The sequence below is a fragment of the Protopterus annectens genome, chromosome 3.part0, assembly GCF_019279795.1.
Source record: "Protopterus annectens isolate FY-2018-M chromosome 3.part0, PAN1.0, whole genome shotgun sequence".
NCBI lineage: Eukaryota > Metazoa > Chordata > Ceratodontiformes > Protopteridae > Protopterus > Protopterus annectens.
In genome coordinates this window covers 311,336,107-311,357,602 of record NC_056731.1, presented here as the reverse complement: position 1 = coordinate 311,357,602, position 21,496 = coordinate 311,336,107, and the positions used below count along the sequence as shown (strand labels likewise).

Below are 21,496 nucleotides of genomic sequence, written 5' to 3'. Positions count from 1 at the left end.
AAAGGATAACTAAAAGTCATTCTACAGTTAACTTAGAAAACCAAGAAATAATTCACAACAGTGCTCCAGACATTTCCATTATAGTACATCCCACTCAAATCCAAAAGACATTACTAACATACTAGCAAACAAGTTTGCAGCTATTTTCTATTCTGATAATATCATCTCCAGTCCAGTCATGCCTGAGTCACTTCCCTTCCTCCCATTATGAAGGATTATATCTTTAAGGCACTCAAAAAATCACAAGCCCTTCTTCCATTGGTAACCCAAGATAGTGGCAAAAACATTGCCAAACAAGACCAATAACCAATGAAAAGATAGCATTAGAATCAGGCTGTCACCAGTCAAATGCTGTCAAGCAATAATATTTTATTGAGTGCTTTCATCCTATTATTACGACTTCATCAAAATAATTTACCACCTGATTCTAATGCTATCTTTTCATTGGTTATTACTTCTTCCATTGGTCCTGAGATTATGCTGGGTTGTCTAATAAACAGTGTAAAGCATGCCCTGAGTGATTTTTTCTTTAAATTGTTCAACCTAAGCTTAGCTAGAGCCTATATCCCAGAAAAATGGTACACCCTCCATAACAGTGGCCTCACCATAGACCGTGGAATCTACAGACCCATTAGCCTTATGAGGCTTGACTATAAAGTCATGTAGTGCATCATCACAGATCTTATTAATCATGACATTAAAATTTTCATTAGGCTCGAACCATGACAATTAAGCTTTATAAAGGGTAGATCATGTCTACTAAATCTTGCATGATTTTTTGAAAAGGTTACACAGATGGTGGAGAGTGGTCATCCTGTTCATACTGCCTATTTGGATGTTGCCAAAGCATTTGACACCATTCTACATGATGGAATCATTAATAAGCTAATAGCCTTAAACACAATGATCCCTGTGTAGTAAGAAGGATAGCAAACTGGCTCAATGATAGAACACACATTGTCAGAGTTGGTGATGCCCCCTCAATTAAAGAAAACTTGACCAGTAGTGTCCCTCAGGGACCTGTATTGGGCCCCTTCTATTTAGCATTTATTTCTCCGACCTTAAAACTGACAATAAAGAACTCTAGTTAACCAAGTTTATGGCTGTCTGTAATTTGGGTGTAGTTGTTACGTCAGATGATACTCAATACCCTTCAAAATGAATTAACATGAGTTAACTCCTGGTTCACCAAAAAGGGGCTTAAACTAAATGCCTAGAAATGCAGTATCATCTCCTTTGGGAAACAGCAATTTGCTAAAATCTATTGCACTGATAACACATCACTGTCTAGAGGGACAGTGACAAGGGACTTAGGCACCTGGGGCAATGGATACCTCTCTTTTGATCACCATGAGGCAACAATAGTTGGGAAATCCGTCTATATTTCACACCTAATTGTGAAAGGCATCTCTTCTAAAACCTATCTAAAACCTAACAATGCCACTCAAAGTCAATCAAATTATATTTATTTTGTTGTGAGTAGAGCAGCAGTGTAAAACCAACGCTGATGTGAAATGTGTGATGTGTGTATGATCGCTAATAGTTTTCACAACAATAACCTCTAGCACCACAAAACTATTAGTCCATTTTCAGACAGCCTACTGACCCAAATGTTGATAACATGTTGTGCAAAGGTCTGTGACAAAACAAAGCAACAGCACTTCTACCTCAGGTCTGTTGAGAAAGAAAAGTGTCAGTAATTGTAGCTTCAGCAGCAGAAGATGTGGCAGAGTTAGATTCAACAGCATCTCTTAGTACCACATCTCCAGATCAGCAGCAGCATTTGATAGTCCATAATATAAGGGCTGATTTTGTAGGCTGTATGTAGGCCATATTTTGAATTAAGACTTCATGGGAGTGAGGCAGGGCTTTATGTATGTCTAGATTATGTAGTTCTGAGTTAAGAATTCATGGGTGTGAGGCAGGGCTTTATGTCTGTCTAGATTATGTAGTTCTGAGTTAAGACTTCATGGGAGTGAGGTGAGGCTTTATGTCTGTGTAGATTATGTAGTTCTGAGTTAAGACTTCATGGGAGTGAGGCAGGACTTTATGTCTGTCTAGATTATATAGTTCTGAGTTAAGACTTCATGGGAGTGAGACAAGGCTTTATGCTTGTGCAGACTATTTAGATCTGAGTTAAGACTATGAGAATAAGTCAGATCATTATACTTGTGTATGTTATGTAGATTGGTCTGGCAGTTTAGTGAAGAACATTAAGGCTATGAGCTGTTAATGAACTTTACCCTGCAGCTGTGAGTTTGATTCCATTAGTCTTTACCTGCCTATTAAATGACTGAGCAAGTCAGTATTCCTGGACAGCTGTGCCTATTGCATTTACCCTGTTCAAAATAAAAGGAAAAAATTATAACCAGCTGGCTTGTTCACTTTATCTATCCATCCATCCATCCATCCATCCTAGGGCTGTAGCCAAAATTTTTGAAATTGTATACCAACTTCCAGAATGTACTCCCCCCTCATCCAAAGTACAGCCCCCCCAGCTACCCCACAGGATAGTACGTATTTCAGGACAGCATACTATTTCAGTACTAAAACATACTAAACTGACAGGTTTAAAAATACTCAGCAAGGTATTCTAGGAAAAATCTATAGTTTAACAAATTAAAACAACAGTAGAAGTGTCACAATGTTTTGCTTGGCTCTGTGGTATAAGGGGGAAATGCACTGACTGCGCTGCATATGAGCTGAGACTGATTAGCAGCTTGTAAAGCTGGAGGAGCTAGGTGGGCTGGTTTGAGAGTGCTGTAAGGCTTATGTTAGCACACTTAATAGGGGGAAGGGTTGTGGTGGCTCCTGATGTTGTGGTAACCACCTGCTCCAGGGGAGTTTACACATGTTATTACGGCATTATTACAGAGTCATCTAGCTAAGCCCAAATTATGAACATCATTGCCTAACAGTAAATAAAGCTAACTGGATCCCGACTTCCCCTACAGCCTCCTTCCTTTTAAGCACAGTCACATTTTAACTTCTCTGCAACAGGTATTGCCCACCTCTTAGAAATAAACTACAAATAACAGATAGTTTATGCACTCTTAGAAACTCCATCCCCTTCCACACCCCATCACTTTAGTCACATGTAAAAGATACTTCTCAAAACTAGCCACTGCCCAATGGAATGATCTACCTGAAAAAAAATGTAGTATCACCTCATTAGACAACTTCAAAAATCATCTTAAAGCACACCTGATAAAAGCAAAAAATGTGACTGTTTTATTAAGTCCAACACAAGACTCACTAAATTTGTTTATATGCACTTAAATAACAATCTAGTGTCAACAGAACACATTTCAATTGTTAGAGCATTTAATTACCATGTTTAAATGATCATTCAGTGTTTGCTTATACCTACACTGTTGTCTGCACTTCAGCTTTACATATACGTATATCTTTATGTTAGCATATTTTGTATTTGCTGCTTAACTGATTGTAAGTACTGCTTCAAAATTATTATTCTTATCTCTTGGTCCAGATCATGCTTGAAAGGAGTCTTCTCTTCTGACCAGTGCGCATACCTAGTTAACAAATGGAAAAATAAGCTAAAATAAAATACCGAATACCCTACTGAGCAGAATCTTTTTTTTTTTTCATATCCCTGGATACCTTTCTAACGATTAGCAATGGGTTTCATTGCCTTTCAGTGCTCACTTGCACTGAACACACACACATTTCTAAGGAAGGCTGGTAATATTCTTCAACATTAGAGCCTTCATTCCTGGCCTAAGGTAGTGAACTGTCACCACCCCAGACTAACTGACTGGTGAACTCACATTTACTGTTCTACTCTTGACAATAAGCCAAATAATTATAAATATTGTGTTAGTTTGCAGAGGTGCAGTCTGTTCAGTTACAGGTGGAAGCCAGCAGCTTGTCACCACTTAGCAATAAATCTTCTTTTATCGGTTACTAAATAAGTATAGAAGCATAGCTGACTCAACCACCCCCTGTACCAGTCTCACAAACCAGCACCCCACCCCCTTCAGCTCTTCATATGAAGAGAAAAAAAGGACTTCTGCAAAACCTGCAAGATGCTTCATGCAATCCTACAGACAGTACCCAATCTGTACCACCACTCCAAGCTCTTTAAATGAAGAGAAAAAACTCTGCTCCTTTTACTGGCACACCAACCAGGTGACCAAATGTAGGAAAAGTCCCCTCCCCCAGCCATTCAGGTCCTGTTTCTATGCCCTACCCCCAACCAACCTTCCTTACATTACAGTAAAAATAATAATAAAGCAATTTTCTCTTTTAAACTGTAGAAAACTGCATGCTACAGTTAATATCCATTTTTTACATTTAAACTGTATCAAACTGCTTGCTACAAATGTTGTAAGCAGTTGTTGCAGTTTATATCCTGCACAGCACACAACTTTAGTTAAAAAAATATTTGTTTACATTAAAACAGTAGCAAACTGCTTACTACAATGCACCAAGCAGTTTCTATGGTTAGACAACACACAGAGCACTACAGTGCTCAGGTTAGACCTCAAATGCAATACCAGCTTTTAAAAGCTGGTATTGCATTAAGAGTGATCAGGATGATGAATGGTCAATTGGATCATGCACCCAGGGCAGTTGCCCTTTTCACCCCACCCTAGCTACACTACTGGATAAGTACACTGACAATCAGCCACAAGCTTTTTAAAATGTCAGTAATAAAAATACTTTAAGAAAGAATGATTTAAGCAGTACAATTAACAATTACATTAATTGAGCTCTTTACTTGGCCCTCGTTAAATAAGTCATTGAATATAATGTCCCCTTTGGCATGTATCTGTCCAGACACATGCAACAATAGTAACACCCACAGAGATATTTTACTAAAAGGATACAAGGCTTAAGCAACATGTCCTATGTGCATCAACTGAAAGCCTTGTCACTATACTTGGTATCCTAATAGACTGCTAAGAGGTGATTGGTGTCTGTTATACAAGGTATCATCCAACCCATTAGATGGATTTACTGCACATCAGCAAGTTAAGTGGCATCAGAAATGCTCTGTCTAGGGATCTAAACCTCTTCTGTAACATCAACATAATGGTTTGGAGGGACAGGTATACCTTGAAAAGGATACCATTGCTCTGGAACAGACTCCCCATCCACATAATTCAAAGTTCATCCCTGTCCATATTCAAGCACAACTTAGATTTATGGATGGGAAATAGAATATTTTCCCCAGGACTGCCCCCTGTATTACTAATAGAGGCAGCTCCTAAATACTTTATCCTATGCATGGGTCTCCTCAAATTATCTATGGAATGATCCCGGTTATTCTCTTTAGGGATAATATATAATTATTGACCATAGGATGGGTAAGGCCAATCTATAACCAAATGGGATAGGTTATTTTGACCACAAAAATCAAACCTGGCTAGGCTTAAATGGCCTGCAATGGCAGCTAGCTTAGTACTTACCTATGAACCTATAAATAAACAGAGAAATCTAAACTTGGGTTGAGTAAGCAGAAAGTAATCACTTTGAGTAAACAGAACACAAGAAAGAAAAAAATATATGTCTAAAGTCAAACCTTCTCCTAGCTATCTGTTAAAAAGTATTACAGAGCCCTCAGCTACACTGGCTGAAATTTCAGAAGACGTCATAGACAAAGATATAACTGTAGAAACAAGCGCTCATGCCTGTACACCATAAGTTCCAGGGCAGCCTCCACAAGAGAAAACCTAACATGTAAAGAAGAAAATGAATTACTACCACACACTACTATAATCGAGTAGTAGAAATCCTAATCACTTTTAGAACATCATAAATAAACTACTGAAATCCAGTAAGATTGTGAAACAAAATCATCTATCAAATTATTCTAGTTGTAATATTGCCTGTCAAATAAATGAGTAATTTAATCAAACTGCCACCTCCCTACTTTGCCATGACAAATGATTCAGTCCACATATTAATGCAGACCCCCACATTAACTAAACAACCTACAGGCACACATGCTACTTAATCTTCAGCCTGGGTCCGCGTTAAAAGACTGACTTTTTAAATAGTCGAATTTCATATCATCAACTAAAAATTCAAACGTATCCCTGTTCGCTTAAATAGCGAATTGTCCTGAGATTCTGGTGCAGTGGGAATTAGGAAATGTGTCCTTTTCCCCACTGCAGAGTGATCTCAGAGTTGGAATATATAATTAGTGGGGGTGCAAAGGGGCTTGTCCCCTGCTAAAATGCTGTTTTTGAGCTTTTACATATGTTTGACTTTTTAAATAGTTGTTCATATGAGTGTGATCATATGAAATTTGACTATTTAAAAAGTCAATCATATGACATAGATTCCTTCATCCCATACAGCAATCTTACAGCCTTCTGTCACTGATCTTAAAAAACTTTTAAGTAAACTAAAGCCTTCCACCTTTGCTCCTGACCAACCCCCAAACAAAAAAACTTCAAAATTGCTGCCCAGTCAGTATCTTATCCCATATATATCATAATAAAACAATCCATCAGTGAACAGTATGTGCCAGCTCTCTGAAAACAATCTCATTTTACACCTTTACTCAAAAGAGCCAATGGTTTTAACTTATCAGTTTTCAAACCAACAGCCATTCTGCCAACCCTATCCAAAATCTTAGAAAAATGTATACCCAGGCAGTTCCTGTGCCATCTCATTGACAACCTTCTATCATCCACTTACCATGGACACAGGGCAGAAACAGCACTCACATCACCTACATAATCTTACAAGATAAATGAATGCCATATCTCAGTGGCAGCCATATTACATCTGAAACATTCCTATACCTGCCCACAGCCTTCAGTACAGTATATCACAAAATGTTACTTCACAGACTTGCTCAGTTCCACTTACCTAATTCTGTCCTCAGCTGATTTTCTAGCTACTTCTCAAACGCATAACAAGCTATATCCCAGAAAGATAGCAAATCCACATTCACCCCAACTCAGCTGGTATCTGCCAAGGTTCCATTCCAGGCCTTCCTCTCTTAAACATATTTATTAATACCCTTTATAAACATATTTCAAATGAAGTATTAATTCAATATACAAATTGTTGCTTCTTAATTTGGTATGCCAGTAACTGCAAGTCCTAAGCCAATCTGTTTATTTCTCTGACTGAATGGCAGCATGAGTCAGAACTTAATACCCAATGCCAAAAAAAAAACTATAATAATAGTCTTCTTCCCTAAACATTCTCACATTACTAGAGCTGGCATTTCTCAAATAATGATAGAATTTTAGAACATGTCTTTCAGATCAAACTGTTAGGAGTTATTGATCAAAACCTCATATTCAACCAGCATGTTAACTTTTTTTAGCTAATACTAACCAAAAACTAAGTACTATCTTTAGAATTAAACCTTGCCTTTTAGTAGAAACACAACTATAAACATCCCAAAGTCTCTTGCTCCCACCCCTCCTAAATGCAGCCCTAGTTTTAACCAATCTCTAAAAAAGACTCAATTACACAAATTAGAGAAGACTTGTAATAAAACTGCTATAGATAACACCCCACTGCAGGCTTTACCAACAAATGTTTTACTCTCATTTTAAAATTCTACACAATATTCTACACAGCCATAAAATGTCTCATCCTAAACTATATTATCACTAACCACATTCTCAACAGAGACTTGATATCTTAATAACAGCACCAGCTACTAATTACCAAGTCATTTAAACATTACAAAGATTCACCTTATCATGTCCATATTCCCAAAATCTGCAACCCCATACCCCATAAGAGTAGAACCCAACTCTAAAAACCCTCTAAAAACTTCCAAATAAAAGTAAAGCAGTTCCTAACCACCAAAACTGCTTGTCATTGCATAAAGTGATTTTTCACAAATTATATACTCTTATCTCAATTTCCTCTTTTCATCCTCCGCAAAACACCCTTGCCAGTAAGCTTCCTACTCTTTATACTATACCTTCACCCTTTTTACCTCCCCTATTTCTTCACTCTGTGTTCCTTCTCCTCATCCTATTTCCCTGACCCTTATCTTTTCACTCATCCTTTCTCTAGCTTTTCTTTTCTCTCATGCACATCTCTCCTTCTACCTACATTCACTGCCTCTCACCACTTTGCCTGCACTCTTTCACCTGCTCCCTGTCCTTTCTGCGTACTACATTAATCATTTGTATGAGCTTATTTGATTTCCTTCTCTCCCACAATTCCCACTATTTATCACCGAACTCCTACCTAACATTTTTATGCCTTTTTTCCCCTTACTTTCCCACTCTAACATTTCCTAACTTTGTGTAGCCATATCCTACTTTCTGTACACTATGTGTCTCTAGTATATCTCTGGCTCTTTATAAGTATTTCTCTGTCCTATTTAATCACTGTATGTTACCCACACCTCTCTCCTAGCCATAAGCTTTATCCTGTACATGTCAGCATAGGTATATGATGTTCATGTTACTATAACTACAAAGTCTAATGTGCTCTTACAAGAAGTACATTATCTAAGCTTACTTCTTGTTACCATACATTACTTCGTTTTTACATTATAATCTAATTACTGTGTTAAGTAGATGACATGCAGCTGTGGTGCTTTTTGTTCCCTGGGACTTTGATGAAAATGTTTTTTTTTTTTTTTTCTTTTCAGGTAGGCTATCCCGATTAACAAATGCATTAAATAAAAAAAAATTGGTTTATGTCCTTACCATACAGAAACCATAGATGCTACTTAGCAGATTTTTACATTTACCTAGCAATGAGTTTGTTTTCTTGCTCTTGACTATTTATCTCCTTACAGAGTTTTCTTATTTCACTTTTTATAGTTTTTAGCTTCCCAGCATAGGAATAGTCACAGATCTTGTATTCACGGGGCAGAACAATTACTGTTTCTGCTTCACGTCTACTAAACAATTCACATATTATGTATAATTGGTGTATTCCCCAACAAAAGTCAATTGCAAACTTATAGTTTGTATAAAAAAGGGCACAAATTCTCAAATGTTTTCAGTGAAACTGAAAAACAAACATTGCAGATTCAATCACATATTTTGGTTTACCTAATACAGGTTATTGTCTGACTCAGAAAATAACATGACATATTTATTCTCAAACATCACAGTTATGTGCCATCGGGATCTATAGTTTTATGTTTTACTGTTGAATTACTGAACAGTTATTCATTGATTTGTTTGTGTCTTTCGGCTTTTCCCGGTGAGGGGTCGCCACAGCGGAACTCCGGTCCGCTAATGATTGGCAGTTGATTTTCACGTACCGGCTTGCCAGGCCTGACGCGCAACCTTCAACGAAGGTACGCCCATTCACGCATGTCTCCACGCAGAAGACGCTCTAGCTGAGAATGGAACCGGACAGCGTCTTACTGTGAGGCGAAAACGCTACCGTAGCACCACCACCGCAGGTAATATTGATGGCAATTGTTAGAAACTGTAGCTTCCAAAATAAATATTTCCACTAAGTAAATACACTTCAGTCTATTTCATATACCAAAAATGCACCACTTCCCTGCTCCCAATTTCTGTACACACAATTGCTTATTTCATTAATAAGCTCTTAACTGAATGGACATGTCATACTAGACATTCTTTATCAGTGTTCACCAAACTTGTGTAGTGCCTTTAATGATTTGTGATTTTTATTATCATTAAAAATCTGTTCTGTTTTAAATAATTATACCGAGGTATTAATAAAAAGATATTAGTAAGGTTACTTTATTATCCACAAAACTTAATGAACAATTAATGTCTGAATAAAATATGTATTATGTATTAATCAGGACAAAATCTGTAACTAGTAAATTTAACATAACTAAACAGTGAAACAGACTTAAAAAGTAATTTGGGGCCCTGATGTTTCAAGTACAGGTTTTCTTGCCATGCTCATTTTGCTGGTCTTGTCACCTGTATTAGATATATAGCTGTTCAGTGAGTGAGCTGACATAGTAAAACAAACCAGGATTTCTTTATACTCGCATGCCCACTCAAAAAAAAACTTTCACTTGCTTTATTTAGGAGATATGAGACTGTTACTGACTGTAACTGAAATATTGGTAATCATACCTGTCAACTGTCCAGATTTTCACAGAATTTCCAGAGTTTGCCTTTTATTTATTTATTTATTTGGTCTGTTCCTCATAAAATTTGTAGTTTTCTGGCAAATCATTGAGGACAGACATCACTAAATAATATTATAATGACATAAATTTCAGTTTCTGACTTCATATCCATCAGAAAACATAATAATGAAAAATATTTCATTCTAGCAACTTTCTAAGTTTATGGGAGCGATATTTTAAATGTGTCCCTATTTTTTGGACTTTACCCCCCCCCCCCCATTTCTGAGTTTGTCCAGATTTCTTGCACTGAGAGGGTGAGAGGTATGTTGGTAACACAGCACAATATTCAGCCATCAGTTCACTGAACTAAAGAATAAACTATCATGTATTCCCGTAGTGATTGTAAAGGACATTATTTCTTATTTCTGAGGTCAGCATATTCAGATGCAAACTAAGATTTTTTTTTGGCAGCTGTCAAGCAGGTGAGTTTTTTTAATTATTATTTTAATTAATAATACTCAAATGAATCAGTTATTATTAATCGTGTTGGTAGTTCACCCCAGCAGTTCTATTTCCCCTCAAGAATCATGTCTGCATTCATATCACGTATAAGCAGCATTTGCTGTTAATGCTTGGTGCCTCACACAAGAGGAATACAGCCAGATGTACAGAAAATTATGTATATAAAGACCATCCTGAAATGTGTAGGTATCTGTACCCCAGGATGGTAGAAGAACGTGGCAGCAAGTTGGATTTCAGAGGCCGACAAGAAAGATCCTTCAGTATAGTATTTATTAAAGACGCGCTCATATATTTCAGAATCATTAGGAAAGGGTGAATTCCTGTAGCTGAAATTGAGTGTCAAAAGGGGAGTATGCAGTGGCTTAATAATCTAATGATTAAAGAGACTACCCACATGGCATCTACTTCAGATAATTCTATTAAACATAAAGGGTTTTCTTTTCCATAGAGGTAATAGATAACTTTAAATTATGATAGCTTCATCTGGGTGTACAGATGTTTTTTTTTTCTTTACCGTGAACCCCAAGTAATACTGTTTTACTTCTAGCATGTGGGGGGGGGGGGGGTGTCCTGAGTTTGAGAATTATTTGCATCATCATCATCATACCTCTCAACCTCTTAGGACAAGAAAATTAGAGGAAGCCAGCAGTAATAGTGGATAAAGGGCCAAAAATAAGAACAGATTATAAAAATTGCTCGTATATACTTTAAACGTTGTTAGAATTGTTAAGATTTGTATTGGCGTGCGTTTTCTGGAGGATATGAAGTCTTAAACTCAAACGTTTATCATTATTTAGTGACTTAAATCCTCATTGATTTGATAAAAAACACATTTTTTATGAGGAATAACAGAGCGAAAATATAAAGCAAAATTCAAGACATTCTGCGAAGATCTGGACAGTTGAGAGGTATGATTCAGCTAGATAGTTTTGTGCAACATCAGTCACTGGGATTATGTTAGATGCATATTTTCAACTGGCAGTTAAGAAATGTGTATATGATAACTGTATTCTTGTTGTAAATAGAAAGGAGATACTCCACAAAGGCAATTCTCTATATGGGTGTAATAATGGCAATGCTGTTCTAGTTTATATATAAAATGTAGATCGATATATGTCATATTTAAAACAGCTCACACTATCCTTCTTAAATTATTTTCGAAACAGTTTAACTGTGCTTACTAACAAATAGGAAAATAAATTAGTAAATACAGTGTTAAGTTAAAAGAATACTAATCCTGAAAAATAGTATTTAACTTTGAATCATATACAAGAAAATGTCCAGATATTACATGTATGGTGATGTTTAGCGGTACATATAAATTAAACTGGAGGTCGTGTAGGATGGAGAAAATCTCTAATGCGATGCAGCATCTTGCTTTTCAGGTCGTAGCAGACTGAAAATCACAGGCTTACTGAAGTACTAAATACTAACGCAATTTATGTTCAGTAAAGTCTTAAATAAACTGTTCGAAGTATTGTAAGTGCGGTGCATTGCTTAAAGTGGCATTTGCATTTTTACCTGAAAGCCGTCATCTCCATTTCTAAGTATCAAAAATGTGATAATGCCAGAAATAATTCCAAAATAAGAATAATTCCAAAATAAGAATATTGTTGTTTTTCTTTTACTGTTAAATCGCCGTCTTGATTCTGTGGTAAACAGTTCAGATATGCAACGCGCCAATATCTGAAACTTACATTAAGATGTACATTAAGGCTGATGGTTTAAACATGAGGTGTGGGAAATAAAATATGTGTCATAAATAGGACTTGGCCTGTGTATTCGGTCCATTGAATTATGGGCAGTCCCCTCCCTCTCTCAGGTGCACAAAACGCAAGCAGTGTTTGTCCCTACCAGGCAGCCAATCAGGTCTTTCAGGACAACCAATGAGGCTAGCAGCTACCAATTCAAGTGTCAGATGCAGCAGGTCTTGAACTGCCACCCCTTCAACTGAAGTGACCAGTTTATTTGTAGAGAAGAGTAGGGTACACTTAGGAAAGCCTCGGTGCTGCGCTTGGCACACTAGTCTTGGGATTTGGCGGATTTAAAAAGAACTTATGGAAAAATCAAAAAACTTCCGAATCGACGCTCTGCTTGCAGTCGATCCTCCTAAAGTGCAAACATCTCCCTTAGCATTGGTGACATCCCTATCATCCTCATCCGTCTCACCAGTAGGAAGTCCACCTTCAGAAAACACAAGCACAGCAGACTGCATTCGGAATGAGACGCCTTCCCCTCCGAGGATCACCGCCTGCGGGTTAATGCCTAAGCCAGGTTTTTTCACGACCAGCCATCATCACCATCAGGGCATTGCCGGGCTCCACCAGCAAGGAGGGCCAGGGATCCCCACTGCACAGGCTCTCTATGGCCACCCCATGTACACTTATTCAGCGGTGGCAGCTCTGGCCGGACAGCATCCTGCAGCCGCCTTGCCTTACTCGTACCCACAGCTCCAAGGCTCGCCAGCACCCCACCCCTCTGACCACATAAAACTTGCTGCAGCTGGCACCTTTCAGCTGGATCAGTGGTTGCGGGCTTCAACAGCTGGAATGATGCTTCCCAAGATGTCAGACTTCAACTGTGAGTATCCCATTCAATATTCAGTATTCAGAAACCATATGGGGGTATCGTGTGTGTGTGTGTGTCTTTATGGGCGCTTGTCTGCTGGAGTCTTCGTATTTCAAATATAGTTTGCAGGTCTGTCTGGTGACTGTTTAAACGATGTATATACTCTGCCCCCGTGTATCTTGAGTCCTCTGCATGTAACCGGGCACAACCTCATTTAATAACTGTAGCGAAAGCTGTGTATGTCAGATTAGTATTGTTCCGTGCAATCATTTAATATAAGTATGTTTAGCAAAATAACCGGCTAGTGGTCAGGTTCCGTCTCTGCTTTGATTCTGTTTTTTTTTTTTTTTGCAGTTGTTATACAATTTCAGATATTCTGATCCGTAAAATAATGACTAAACTGGTAATAAATGTCTGCCATGAAAGGATATTGTTTTAATTATACTACAAAGCACAAGTTGTATTTAATCAGTGAAAAATCATATTGACAAAGTGAAAAAAGCATGGCCTTTCCATGCAACATTGTGACAAGCCATACTTAATAGTTGCCTTGCCTAACCAGGGATTGCTTTTTTGAAACCGTTGACGCATTATCTTCTGGATGCAGATATAATTCATACTAATACGATTGTAAATCTTAAATCAACGCAACATTTACAGTGCAAAAGTATATCACTTTTTAAACAAATTTAATTAAAGAAATCCGGTTAGCAAAACGCAAGGATAACAATGTGATACACTTTCAAAACTCAAAAATTAATAAATAACTCAGTTAACATTAATTCAAAGTTCATGTGATGAAAAAGAGGGAACTGTCGATATTAAGGCTGATTAGAACAGAATAAAACAGAAATAAAACGGGTCTACTACAACTGCTAGCCCTACTAGTAGACACGATAAAAAGTTTTGTTTCTAAAGAAGATTATATAAAGAAATGCGTGGAATGAGAACTTTCAGATAATATTAATCTTATAAAGTGGACATATGGTTATTTTGCAGCAGAGAGTTTTGTTTCTAAAGCACAGTATTTGAAGAAATATCTGGAATGCATCTGTGCTGGCCTGCCAGGCTTTGTAAATGCAAAAATGAAGGGAACAGAAATTCGCAAGGTTGTGTAAAAATCTCAGTGGGGCCTTTTGGATACCAGACAATGACCTTTCTGTTTCTAACCATTTTCACATATTTGCTCCAAATTAAATAGTAAATGCACCCTTTTCTTCGTTAGTGTAGATTGGATTCCAACTTGAAGAGCTAAACAACGCTCTGGTGAAATGGCCAGGGCCTCCTTTCTGCACCTAGACAAAACTGACGATTTTTTTATTTGTTGTGAGATCTCATAATCATTTTCAATTACAGTAACAAAACTAATTTCTGTTTATTTAGTCAAGATGAGAAGGGGCATGATGTGACTGGCTGTTACTGAAGCTGAATGGAAATAATTGATGTGTCTTGTTAAATTTCATTGTGGTGCCGGCTTTAGCAAGAAGACCCCTCAATTATGAACGTTTCAGACAGGGCTACAACCAGAAATGTTACATTAAACACACACACACCTCCAATATTTATTACAGTCCTCAGAATATGTTCTAAAGGTGTTATTAAAAGTATATTGCGCACATGCATAAAATTGTCACAATGATAGGAAGCCTTTATTCAAGCATTCCACTTTGGAGATCTGCAGGTCATACTTTACCATTTTTATATCAACACATCTAATTTCCTGTATAACTGCTTTGATGCTGTCAGCTTTATATAGCAGTGCCGTTTTAAGCAACAGAGGAAGGTTGTTCTGTGACCTGTTGGATGGGTGTGTATTTTGTTTAGGATGACAAAAATAACCACAAATTATCTGAAGGTGGAATAAGTAATGCTGGGGGGGGGGGGGGGGTACCCAGTGAAATTCATTTTACGCCTTGTCTTACTTGGTCTGTTTGACTTACCCACTTCCACTGATTATGGATAATTTGTTGATACACTTTAAAACGTGGGTCATATACAGGTGCATGGATGGGACGACGTTACTAGAAGACGTGTCGATGTGTAACAGAAATGTTTCCAAGACAGGTTGAAACTTTGATGTAAATAATATCAAGACCCTACTAGTTTGAGAGCAGGCCATCATACACCCAACACTGATGTTGCTTCATTCATATTCAGTCTGTGCACGCCGCCAACATGAATATTAAAAACATGAATACAGATGGCTGTCAACTTTCTGTCAACAACGTGGGGTAAAGGAGCAGCTTGATTCCATTCATCCATCCTCTACCCCTTTTTCCCATTTTTGCATCTGGGTTGGGGTGTCACTTCAGCAGTGACAATCATCTTGAGACAAGGAGTAGGTAGTCGTGTTGGGCCAATAATAAAATTAGAGACAGAGAGGATGCCTGGCAGTTTGCATCTTGCTTTATGAATTACTGAAAATAAGTAAGAGATTATATCTAGAGAACATCAATTATCTGAATGAGCAAGAATATCTGGAATACGGTCATCACCTTCCTAATTAATGAAAGGCATCCAACAGCAGACCTCACAACTGTCCAGATGTTCACAGAATGTCCATATTCTTACTTCATATTTTTGGTCTGTTCCCAATAAAACTTGTGGTTTACTGGCAACTCACTGAGGATTTAAGCCACTAAATGACAGCCATTTACGTTTCAGTCTTCCCATCCTTCAGAAAATGCATGCTAACAAATACATTTCAGTGTAACAACTTTCTAAGTTTATAAGAGCTATATTTAAAATCTATCACTATTTTGGGCGTTTGCCCCCCACCCCATTATTTTTGGCGTTGTCTAGATTTCTCGTGCTAAGAAGTTGGAAGGTATGTCCAAGAGGTATAACTTCCATAAATGGCTATTTTTAAGCACAGAGATAGGGATTATTTTAAGAAGCTGAAAACGTGATATTTCAGTCAATGGAAAGTAAATTGATCTGGCGTAGTTTCCCCTAAGCTCTTGAAATTCCAACTTTTATATTACATTTGGTGGCCACGTCTTCCAAAATTGCGCTTTTTATAGAAATGTGAGATTTTTTCAGGACCAATCGTACGGGTAATCGGACTGTGCATATATCTCAACTGTCCGAGTTTTGCGTCCTATTTTTTGGTCTGTTCTTCATAAAAGTTATGATTTTCTGGCAAATTACTGGGATGATCCCAGGATTGAATTCACTAAACAATGATATACTTTTGTATTTCAGACTTCGTACATATCAGAAAAATGCACGCTAAGACAACTCCTCTTATTCTAGCAATTTTTCTAAGTTTATAAGAGTAGTATTTAAAATATATCCCTATTTTTGGGCGTTTCCCCCCATTCTGTCAGGCTTTGTCCAGATTTTTTTGCATAACTTTGTTTACAAACGTTAAAGCTCACCTTTGTAGAATTTTAGTTGCTTATATATATATATATATATATATATATATATATATATATATATATATATATATATATATATATTGTATGTATACACACACACACACAGAAAAAGATACATTCATTTGTTGACTGGGGCAGAGCACGAATCCAAGTTGGCCAGTTCAGTTTGCAACTAATATGTTGTAACGCTGAGTTGCGGGTTTTTGTGGGTAAACGGAATAAACTCGCTTGCATCCAAGAAAACAACACTAATAAAATAACTTATTTTCAATACCCATAAATCCGAATTGGTCAGTGAAATGCAAATATATATTTCACTGTGGTTACGAATACTGGCAGCACAAATTCTAACACATTTCGTTTAACACTGAAGGCTTTTGACTTCTTGGCAGTTAGTTGGGAACATTTATGGTATTTTCCGGTGTGTGCATTTAAATAAAGATCTAAAGTTACCACCATTCCCTCTTTACGCAGGACAGCCATTATTTTGCAGTTGTAGCTGCGAAGTAAAATCATGAAAATGGCAAATAGCTCAGAATTTTGGGATACGATATTTCCCAGGTTTCCTGTAATAGTTGCCTAAACAGTTTGTATCTGAAGCATCTTAATGTGATAGGCTACAAAATAAGGAATTCAGATTCTATTCGGGTGATCTTTAATTTGGCAATAAAGTGAAATTCAGTCCTTTGCACTGTTGTGGGTATGTTTTGCCTTGGAAAATTGCAAGTTTACGTAAAAATAAGAGTCATTCTGCGCACCCGATAAGGTGGCAACCTACTTATGATCAGCATGTGATTGTATATGTAAACATTACAACATCCCATTCCTAATACTTTCACTATTTTAAGGTGTAACATGTTTCACATCTTACATTTGTGTCTGTAATTGATAAAGTGGTAAAATGAAGCAACTAAATAAATACATACACATATGCATATATAAGGCCCTGGATGGCAGTTCTGTACTTTGTTTTCTTAAAAAGTTGTACGCAAGCCAACATGTTCGTTTTCTTCTTCACTGTACAACTTTTAATCAGTTTTATTTATTTAATTTATATATTTTGTGGAAATGTTTGATGTCTCTACTTTTTTCAATAAAACCTTTTGGAAAAGGAAATGTTTCTAGCTTCCCTGTTGCATAGCTAAGTGTTTCATGTCCCATTGGCGCTTTTTGTAAATACAATCAACTTTGTTATTGAAAAGCCGAAAGTTCAAGCTGTTTGCAGTTATTTACCTTCCCCCAAGGAGATTCGGCTCATTTAGTTCCAAGTATGTCATTCATTTATTGTCGGACTCAGTAGCCTTTTGGGAAATCAAGTCATCCTTTTTCATTGCTGTGCACTGATCACAGTGCAGCACGAGTAAAACTGGTGAAAATTAACTACAAAAAATGGTGGTGCTTGTTGCCAAGTGACCCGACACCCGCCTTCCATTTGCTGATGAGGTGTCTGTGCTGCCACTCATTTCATTCCCTTCCCCACACAGTAATTGACTAATGTAAAGGGGGCACGGAACTGATTAAAAGAAACACCGTAATTAAAAGCAGCAGTTCTATGAGAGGTAACAGGCAAGCAACGGGTTTGTAACTAAGGATTTTGGCAATTATTCTGGCAGCTTATCATAAACGTTTGTTTTAATAAACTGCGATTAGTTATTAACTGTTCTGTCAGTGGAAATAATTTACGATGAAACTCAGTAATAGGGTTTTCAGGCCTGTCGTTCGTGGGCTGTTGAAAACAAACAATGGACGTTTAATTAATTTGAAATATATCTGAGTTAAACTGATAGCAATTAAATTGATACAGTAAATAAAATCCAAGCAATCAGGAAAAGGACAATTATCTTAGCCATATTTCCCTTTACTCGTTATATATTCGCTAACGACTGTCACTATTTTCCCAGCGCTGCTTACATATTTAGACGTGTGTATGGGGTGGGAGCAATAGCTGTGAGAACCTTCACGATCATACTCTTCTCTTCAGTTTTAGCTACAGTGTTTTTGCACGGATTTCCCTTTGTTGGAAATTATAGGTTCCCATACTTGAAAATTCTGCATTGTATCTTATTACGCGCGCACACACCTCTCAGCTGTTCTTTTTTTTCAAACACCTTTATTGAATTACCACTTGTGACATAGGCAAATTTACATCAATCAAACTGTATTAACATAACAAACATTATACTTTACATATATTGCTATATATCATATAACATAAGCAATATTACATCAATTATCCAATTCCTGCCTTTTTTACCCATCAACCGTTCTTGATCTTCAGGGACTATCGGCTGTTCTTGATTTTCAGGAAAGTCACCGATTTTGACTCAGATTTTAGCTCAGGCCCTCTTAATCCTTCATAAAACTGATGACTTCTGGAAATAAAATTTTGAATTACTTTAGAAAAATGATGATAATAATTCAATTTATGGATTTCTTTTACATCAGAAAACTGACATTAATCCACGTTCTTTTATTCTGTCAATCTCTGAAGTTCGTAGTATTAATATTTTAAAAGTGCCACTAAGTGTCCCTGATTATTTCTCGATTTGTCTCTGATTTTGCTTGAGAGCTCTCTCTCTCTCACACACACACACAGTTCCACACTGCCTGGTCACCTTCAGCTTTTTTCTTTGTTAACTGATATATGGTGTTTCACTTATTCGTATGAAATTGCATAGTAATTTAGAGTTACTTTAGTTATTATTTGGTTATTATTATTTTGTTATTTCTTCTTGTTGCAGCTCAGGCACAGTCCAGTTTACTGGGCAAGTGCCGAAGACCACGCACTGCTTTCACAAGCCAACAACTGCTGGAACTGGAGCACCAGTTTAAGTTAAACAAATACTTATCACGACCCAAACGGTTTGAGGTGGCTACTTCGCTTATGCTCACAGAAACACAGGTATCATACCTACCTATGTCTTATTTCATTCTGTAAAGGCCTTGGGCATACCTGAAGTGTCTATATATTAGAAATATGTTTCTTTAGCTTAGTGTGAACTATTCGCTTTTAAAAACGGTTTTGTCAATGTGTGCATCAACCATTTCCACACACCAGGCCACTCAATCAGAGAGTTAATCATTATTTGCATTCTTCTTATCCTTTATTCCACGGTGTAGCTTTTTTGTCTTTTTTGAAATACAGCAACCCATCATTTTTCTCTACAATAGTCTTCCCCAGAACAACAACCCCGTCTGGCAACATCAATGAATCTACTTAAAATCTCTGACAACTCTCCTTTTTAATATGATTGGCTAACTGAAGACATATTTGATTTTGTAACACAACTAGACGTGTTGGTCTAGTTGTTGTCATTGTTATTATTATTAGAATTTGAGCGCGTAAGCAATGTCTGTATTTGTTAAATCCAGTAACAGTTAACTGGTAAAAATAAGGTTTACCTCTAGGTGTGAAAACATTATTTATCACTGTATATGGATTCTTTACAAAGGTATTCGTGTGTGTGTGTGTGTGTGTGTGTGTGTGTGTGTGTGTGTGTGTGTGTATGTGTGTGTGCATACATTTGTGTGTAAACTCCTTGTGTTGATCTGCGTATTTTTGATAAATTAATTAATTAGCTGGTTTCTGTTGCAGTTTTCTGTTTTCATGCATGCTCCAAGTAATATTTATCAGTTTCTCTGAGACTAACGTTACTCAACCGTGTGTTTGTTAATTTTGAAATCAAGGTAAAAATATGGTTCCAAAACAGGAGGATGAAGTGGAAGAGAAGTAAAAAAGCCAAAGAGCAAGCAGCACAAGAAGCAGAAAAACAGAAGAATAACAAAAGCGGGGACGAGAAATCAGAAGACTTTCAGGACAAATCGGACTATGGAAAAAAATGTGAACAGATTAAAACAAACAGAATCAGAGATTATAGGCACAGTGAGGAGGAGGAGGTGGAAGATGATTTGGGGGACACTTTTAGATACAACTCGACAGATTGTTCTTCGGACGAGGAATCCTCTCCCACAAGATGTCCCAAACCCAGCTCCCAGCAATAAGGACAGTTCGTTGTAAAATGTGTACGGTGTTCATTAAGAAAGTACTGCAATTTCTTCAATAAGGAAGTTTCCTTTGAAAGCAAATTACCGAACTGCTGAAAACATACATGTGTACGATGGTTTCTTTATCTTATTTGACTGTTGATTTCGAGTTGCTGCTTTATTTGGGTTGGAGATGGGACAAGAGTAATTGGAAAACAAGTCACCACAAATCTGACATTATGTGCGCACTTTGCTTTTTCCCCTTACTTTTCTTAAACGATGACCCCCAGCAAATATTCATTTACCTGCAGTAAAGCTAATGTTTTATTGGGACATTGAAACGTGCGTGTAACTGCAGTGCCCAGAATTTTACAAGGACAAATTAATGTATTTCTGACTGACACAAAAACTGTCCCATGTTTGGTAAGATAATGGTGTTTGTTGTCAAGACACTGGCGGACCTGTGTATGTACTGTTTGGGTGTTACATCTTTAGAAAACCTCAAACTGCACTGTTTATTTTTGTATAATGTATTTATAATATAGGTATGCATGCTAAGTTATTGTTTAGCATCTTCCATCCTGAATGATGGAGTGTAAATAAATCTGTTTTGTATATTATGTACTGTGGTTCGATTCCCTGTAATAATCAGGTGTTATTCAACAATGGCATGCAAAAACAAGGAAAACAATTACTAGTTCAAAGATATTGTGTGTGTGTGTGTGTGCCTTAATGAAATTCAGCATTAATCATAGAAAAAAATGGTACATTGGGTATGAAAAAATACTACAGATACAGCAAAAAAAAAATCCTTTTGTTTTCTAACCCATCTTCATTAGCTGTACAGAACTCTTCCCAAAATAAGCTACACCAACAAAAAGCAAGAAAGCTCCAGCAAACTGAACTTGAGTAGTTCTAACATTTAACCACCACCATCAACGGGGGCATGCCTTCATCACCCCACCAAGAATGACCTCTTCTGTTAACTAAAGACAACTCCCACCAAGAAAAATAT

At 37.1% G+C, this 21,496-nt stretch overlaps 1 protein-coding gene across 1 annotated transcript; it reads left to right on the top strand.

Annotated features, from left to right (window-relative positions):
* Positions 1-12,479: 12,479 nt before the first annotated feature.
* Positions 12,480-21,097, top strand: MNX1 (motor neuron and pancreas homeobox 1). The gene is made up of 3 exons (XM_044064788.1): positions 12,480-13,126; positions 19,239-19,399; positions 20,185-21,097. Exons 1-3 carry the CDS (start codon positions 12,604-12,606, stop codon positions 20,497-20,499), a joined length of 999 nt encoding a protein of 332 aa, XP_043920723.1. The 5' UTR covers positions 12,480-12,603; the 3' UTR covers positions 20,500-21,097.
* Positions 21,098-21,496: the final 399 nt, after the last annotated feature.

What these genes read in the sequence shown, in the direction of transcription:
- MNX1 (XM_044064788.1), top strand. Translation starts at nt 12,604, where the DNA reads ATGGAAAAATCAAAAAACTTCCGAATCGACGCTCTGCTTGCAGTCGAT. An exon ending in CAAGATGTCAGACTTCAACT is followed by an intron (nt 13,127 to 19,238) that starts GTGAGTATCCCA and finishes TTCTTGTTGCAG; the next exon opens with CTCAGGCACAGTCCAGTTTA. An exon ending in TTATGCTCACAGAAACACAG is followed by an intron (nt 19,400 to 20,184) that starts GTATCATACCTA and finishes TTTGAAATCAAG; the next exon opens with GTAAAAATATGGTTCCAAAA.